The sequence below is a fragment of the Papilio polytes genome, unplaced genomic scaffold (genome assembly GCF_000836215.1).
Source record: "Papilio polytes unplaced genomic scaffold, Ppol_1.0 DF822289.1, whole genome shotgun sequence".
Taxonomy (NCBI): Eukaryota; Metazoa; Arthropoda; class Insecta; order Lepidoptera; family Papilionidae; genus Papilio; species Papilio polytes.
In genome coordinates, this window is record NW_013526915.1 from 2,839,036 (window position 1) to 2,845,406 (window position 6,371).

The following is a 6,371-nucleotide window of genomic DNA, read 5'->3' on the forward strand; positions in this document are numbered from 1 at the left end:
GACGTCTTTTAGTAACAGTAACATGTCGTACTCTTTTATTGAAATGGACTATGATTTAGAATTTATGTGAATAAAATTTATTGCACAAACAAAATTTATTTATACACATAAAAATACGTATACATCGTTTGTTTTAAATTGAAAAACATCAAATTGTTTATAATGTTCGTACCAAGATATTGTATAATGTGTGTTCTAGTCGTTGAATGTACTTCTAAGAAAAATCCTTTAAGAATATACGGCGGGAGCAGCGCACCTGAAGGTGAATATCCTTACGTAGTGAGATTAGAAGTTCTAATGACTAAAAACAGTACGGGAGCTATTCTTCATGGCCACGTCTGCACCGCATCGGCCATATCACCGACGTGGACGTTGACAGCGGCACACTGCGTGAATGGGGCTAAAAAGCGCCAGTTAAATGTCTTTATAAGATATGGACGTGTTGAACATTCATTGGAACATAAAGACACCTTTAGCGATGTCTTAATGATAATCATACATCCCTTGTACACACAAAGCAGCGAAGATCGTCGCAAAGTTAATGTAAAAAATGACATCGGTCTTTTGAAAACCACACCAATGAAAGTCAAAAGCTACGGTAAACTAAGCGCAGTTGATTTCTTCTCTCTATACGGTTATGAAGCGGTACTAGCAGGATATGGAATAACAACTACTGAATTACCTAATGGCAAAATTTTAACTTCTAGTACACTCAATCTACAAAAGCCGTTACAAATTGTAAAAGTACTGATGTATAAATGCAAGCAGAATATTTTGCGACCAGTTATTTGCTTGGCTCAGAGATGTGGAAAAAGAATAACGGCATGTCAAGGTGACTCTGGAGGTCCATTGATCCATCCTTCAGGAGTGGTCGGCGTGATATCAATGGCGGAACCGTCAGGAGAATGCTTAGATGAGGTCAAAAAAAGACGGACCCTTGTCGCCGGTTTAATTTTGCCTATAAGTCCTTACATCGAATGGATCCAAAGTCATGTGAATGTTTGATGTAAAACAAGGTCTAAAAGTAACACTTGGGATACCGTTTATCTCCTAAAAAATTAAGTTCCTGGGGAACAGAAGAAGTCGAAGAAAATTGCTAGTTCTTGGTAGTCAAATTCATTAACAAAGTACGTCGTAATAATGTTACTAAAAGACATTTATTTTGTAAACGAAACCTGTGAATATGAATTTATCACTTCATATAATTTCTTCTTATTTCAGTCATAATGCCATAGAATTATGTTTTTTAAATATTCTCATTTGTTTCTATTTTCAGCTTTGTAAAACCTTAACTAAAAATTACTTAAGTGAATGTTACAACAATTGGAAAAAAAACATACACCACATGGAGAAGAATAGGACCCCACAAAGAGAGCTTAAAGATACATAGCTACAGTAGTTATTTCTGACTCTTTCGCCAGCGATAGGTTTGAGAAAAGACGGTTTATATTTCTAAGATGATAAAAGCCCGGGTCTCGACATTAACACATTACTTAATGGCATTATAGTCGCAAGTGTAGTGTAGTCGTTTTCTTTTTAAAAAAAAGGAGTTATTTAAAAAAAACGCAATTGTTGATATCCTACGTAACAAAGAAGTGAATTTAGGTTTCATTGTATTAGTAAAGAAAACAACCATTGGAGTGTACCACACTCGAACCCTTAAAAAGCTACGCGGTGCCAAAAGTTTAATTAAAGTTCAGATCAATAGTCTTACCTCATATCTTAACTTAGTATAACCGTAAAGGTTGTTTCTGATCAAACATTCACATGACTGAATCCATTCAATGTAAGGACTTGTAGGTAAAATGAAACCGGCGACAAGGGTCCGTCTTTTTATGATCGGATTTAAGCATTCTCCTGACGGTTCCTCATCGATATCACGCCTACCACTCCTGAAGGATGGATCAATGAACCTCCAGAGTCACCTTGACATCCCGTTATTCTTTTTTCGCATCTTGGGGCCAAGCAAATAACAGGTCGCAAAATACTCTGCTTGCATTTATACATTAGTACTTTTATCATTAGTAACGGCTTTTGTAGATTGTGTGTATCATTGGATAAAATTTTGCCATCAGGTAAATTGGTAGTTGTTATTCCATATCCTGCTAGTACCGCTTCATAACCGTATAAAGAGAAGAAATCTACTGCGCTTAATTTACCAAAACTAATGACTTTCATTGGTGTGGTTTTCAAAAGACCGATGTCATTTTTTACATTAATAACGAGACGATCTTCGTTGCTTTGTGGGAACAGGGGATGTATGATTATCATTAAGACATCGCTAAAGATGTCTTTATTTTGCAACGAATGTTCAACACGTCCATATCTTATAAAGATATTCCCACGACGGTTCTTAGCCCGGTATATGCAGTGTGCCGCTGTCAACGTCCACGTCGGTGACATGGCGGATGCGGTATATAAATGGCCATGAAGAATAGTTCCCGTTCTCTTGTCAGTCACTCGAGCTTCTCAACTCACTACGTAAGGATATTCACCTTCAGGTGCGCTGCTCCCGCCGTATATTCTCAAAGAATTTTTCTCAGAAGTACATTCAATGACTAGAACACACATTATACAATATCTTGGTACGAACATTATAAATAATTTGATGTTTTTCAATTTAAAACCAACAATGTATACGTCGTTTTATGTGTAAAAATAAATTTTGCTTGTGCAATAAATTTTATATAAATAAATTCTAAATCATAGTCCATTTCAAATAAAAGAATACGTCATGTTACAGTTTCTAAAAGACGTCTATTATTCGAAAGTAACCTGTGGATTTATCACTTGAGATGATTTCTTCTTGTTGTCATTATGCCATAGAATCCAGTTTTTCTTTAATGTTATTATTGGTTTAAATTTTTTTCATTGTAAATTGTTAAATAGAAATTACTCAAGTGAATGTTACATCAATTAAAAGATGAAATCGCCTCATGGACTAGAATAGGACCCACATAGAGAGCTTAAAGATACATAACTAAAGTATTTCTGACTATTCCGCCATCAATAAGGTTGAGAAAAACGGTTTATATTTTTAAGGTTATAAAAATAAGTAGGTATTTATGTAACACATTCAAGCAGCATAAACAGAAAATTGAAAAAAGGAAAAAAAAGTAAAAAAAACCTATTCTGACGCAATATGACAATAAGAAGGAATCACCTCAAGTGATAAATTCACATTCACAGGTTACTTTCAATAATAGACGTCTTTTAGTAACAGTAACATGTCGTACTCTTTTATTGAAATCGACTATGATTCATAAAATAAAATTTATTGCACAAACAAAATTTATTTATACACATAAAATACGAGTACGTATACATCGTTCGTTTTAAATTGAAAAACATCAAATTGTTTATAATGTTCGTACCTAGATATTGTATAATGTGTGTTCTAGTCGTTGAATGTACTTCTAAGAAAAATCCTTTAAGAATATACGGCGGGAGCAGCGCATCTGAAGGTGAATATCCTTACGTGGTGAGATTAGAAGTTCTAGTGACTAAAAACAGTACGGAAGCTATTCTTCATGGCCACGTCTGCACCGCATCGGCCATATCACCGACATGGACGTTGACAGCGGCACACTGCGTGAATGGGGCTAAAAAGCGCCAGTTAAATGTCTTTATAAGATATGGACGTGTTGAACATTCACTGGAACATAAAGACACCTTTAGCGATGTCTTAATGATAATCATACATCCCTTGTACACACAAAGCAACGAAGATCGTCCACAAATTAATGTAAGGAATGACATCGGTCTTTTGAAAACCACACCAATAAAAGTCAAAAGCTTCGGTAAACTAAGCGCAGTTGATTTTTTCTCTTTATACGGTTATGAAGCGGTACTGGCAGGATATGGAATAACAACTACTGAATTACCTGATGGCAAAATTTTAACCAATACTACACTCAATCTACAAAAACCGCTACAAATTGTAAAAGTACTAATGTATAAATGCAAGCAGAATATTTTGCGACCAGTTATTTGCCTGGCTCCGAGATGTGGGAAAAGAGTAACGGCATGTCAAGGTGACTCTGGAGGTCCATTGATCCATCCTTCAGGAGTGGTAGGCGTGATATCGATGGGGGAACCGTCAGGAGAATGCTTAAATCCGATCATAAAAAGACGGACCCTTGTCGCCGGTTTCATTTTACCTATAAGTCCTTACATTGAATGGATTCAAAGTCATGTGAATGTTTGATGTAAAATAACCTTTACTTTTATACTAAGTTAAGAAGAGGTAAGGCTATTGAACTGAATTTTTGGCACCGCGTAGCTTTTTAAAGATTCGAGTATGGTACACTGCAATGGTTGTTTTCTTTTCTAATGTAATGAAGCCTAAATATACTTTTTTGTTATATAGGATGTCAGCAATTTTTTTTTTAAATACCTCTTTTTATTTGACCCTACATTTGCGACTGGAGGCTAGAAATTCACTATATTGAACATGTGGAGGATGTAAACAGAAATAAAATGTTATGAGGTAAATGGATAAAACTTGCAAGGTAGCAGTACAGAAGCTAGATTTGAGATTTGATATATAAAGTCCTGCAGATAAAACCGAATGGGGACAGCTAGTAATCTATACCAACGAAGTTCTTGAGGAGGCGCCGAAATATTTGGAAGAAATTGAAAGTGAGATTATCCAGCAACGTCTCCACTTGCTCAATTTTGTTCTTTGATCAATTTTTTCACTGCTTAGTTAATCATTTTCATAAGCTAAGTCATTATGTTAGATTTTTCTTTTTAAATCCATGTATAAATTGGTGAACAAATATGTTTAAAGTATGTGTACTTTAGGTTATTTCATTAAAATAAAAACTGTGTTTTGTTTTTCAAAATTTTTTACCTGAAAAAAAAAAATTGTGCCACATTGGTAACTTGTAAATTTTCTTATTCTAAGGATTTCTGTTCTTTCGTTTACTTGCATTTCCCTTACCCATTAGGTGGAGCGTCGTCGGTGGCTCGGGGGTTAAGGACTTAACTTGTCCTGAAGGGCCTGGTTTTGGCCCAGCGTGGTTGACTGAGGACTAGTCACCCTTACTTAGAGTAGGCTTTGAGCACCTTCTTGGGGGACATTTATTGAGCTGGTGATGATGTGAATCATCACATTATCGCCAGCTCAAATTTGCAGTCAACCAACACGCACTGGGTCAACGTGGTGGACTATGGTCTAGTCATTTAGTGTAAGGCTTCGAGCCCTTTGCTGGAGACGTATGATGTTCATGCTGACGTTGATTAGGTAAAGTGTTAATATCGAGTCCCGGGCTTTGTGTGAAAAAAAATCCTTACGTCGTATAATCGCTACTAGTAGACATTATTGTCCCTGCTAACAACAAAGGACCCGTCTTACATAATATTATTGAATTCATTTTCTTCAAGAATTAGATGTTCTTAGGTTGCCTAAGCATCAAATACTTTTTTTTATTAAATCGACAATGATTTAAAATTTATTGCATTAAAGTTGTACATTTTTAGGCTCTTGGTACACAAGGCTAAATATTCGAGATCTGGTAATTTTAATCATTCAGCGATTTGCGCAATACGTCATTGAAGTTCGCACATAGGACTTAACTAATCGCTTGCTACCTGTCAAAATCGATGTGAGAAATTTTCATGATATCAGTGCAAATATTCAGTTCATATTTTATAAGTTCGTGTTAGCTATGTCTTTATTGACCGACAAGACGACTCGCGTCGCATCAATGATTCAACATTGTGATTACGGAGCGCGCACTACCTGATACTCGTGACGCAATACAATATTAGTTTTAAAGATTTACGTTTCCTTGTGTACTAGGCCTTATAGCAATAAAATTTTCTTATTAAAATATATATCGTTTGCCTTTGATTGAAAAATAGCAAATAGTTCAATATGTTCGTGTCTCGATATTGTTTATTTTGTATTATAGTCACTGAATGTTCAAGTAAGAAATTACCTTTGAGGATTTACGGCGGCATCAGCTCGCGTGAAGGTGATTATCCTTTCATACTGCGTTTGGAAGTTCGAACGATTCTCTCTGATGATAAGAGAACAGGAGCTATTCATCACGTACACATATGTACGGCGTCCGCTCTATCTTCGACGTGGGCATTGACAGCGGGGCACTGCGTTTACGCTGGGATTAAATATCGCTTAAACATGGTCATAAGATATGGACGTGTTGAGCATCCGCCGGACCATAATGACACGTTCAGCGATGTGTTAAAGAAAATCATGCATCCCCTGTATAGATACAGCTTCGAACATCTCCCCTTTACAACAATGAAGAATGATATCGGTCTCGTGAAAACCACACCAATGAAAGTCAAAAGCTTCGGTAAACTAAGCGGAGTAGATTTCTTCTCTTTATACGGTTATGAAG

The 6,371-nt window shown here is 36.0% G+C and overlaps 1 protein-coding gene across 1 annotated transcript in view; it reads left to right on the forward strand.

Moving 5' to 3' along the window:
- LOC106106198 (enteropeptidase-like) overlaps positions 1–4,373 on the forward strand; it is an 11,072-nt gene extending 6,699 nt beyond the window's left edge. Inside the window, exons 3-4 of the mRNA XM_013286746.1 lie at positions 234–988; positions 3,402–4,373. Of these exons, the coding sequence (XP_013142200.1) occupies positions 234–988; positions 3,402–4,207 (1,561 nt within the window). The 3' untranslated portion in view covers positions 4,208–4,373. The remainder of the gene's footprint in view (positions 1–233; positions 989–3,401) is intronic.
- Positions 4,374–6,371: the final 1,998 nt, after the last annotated feature.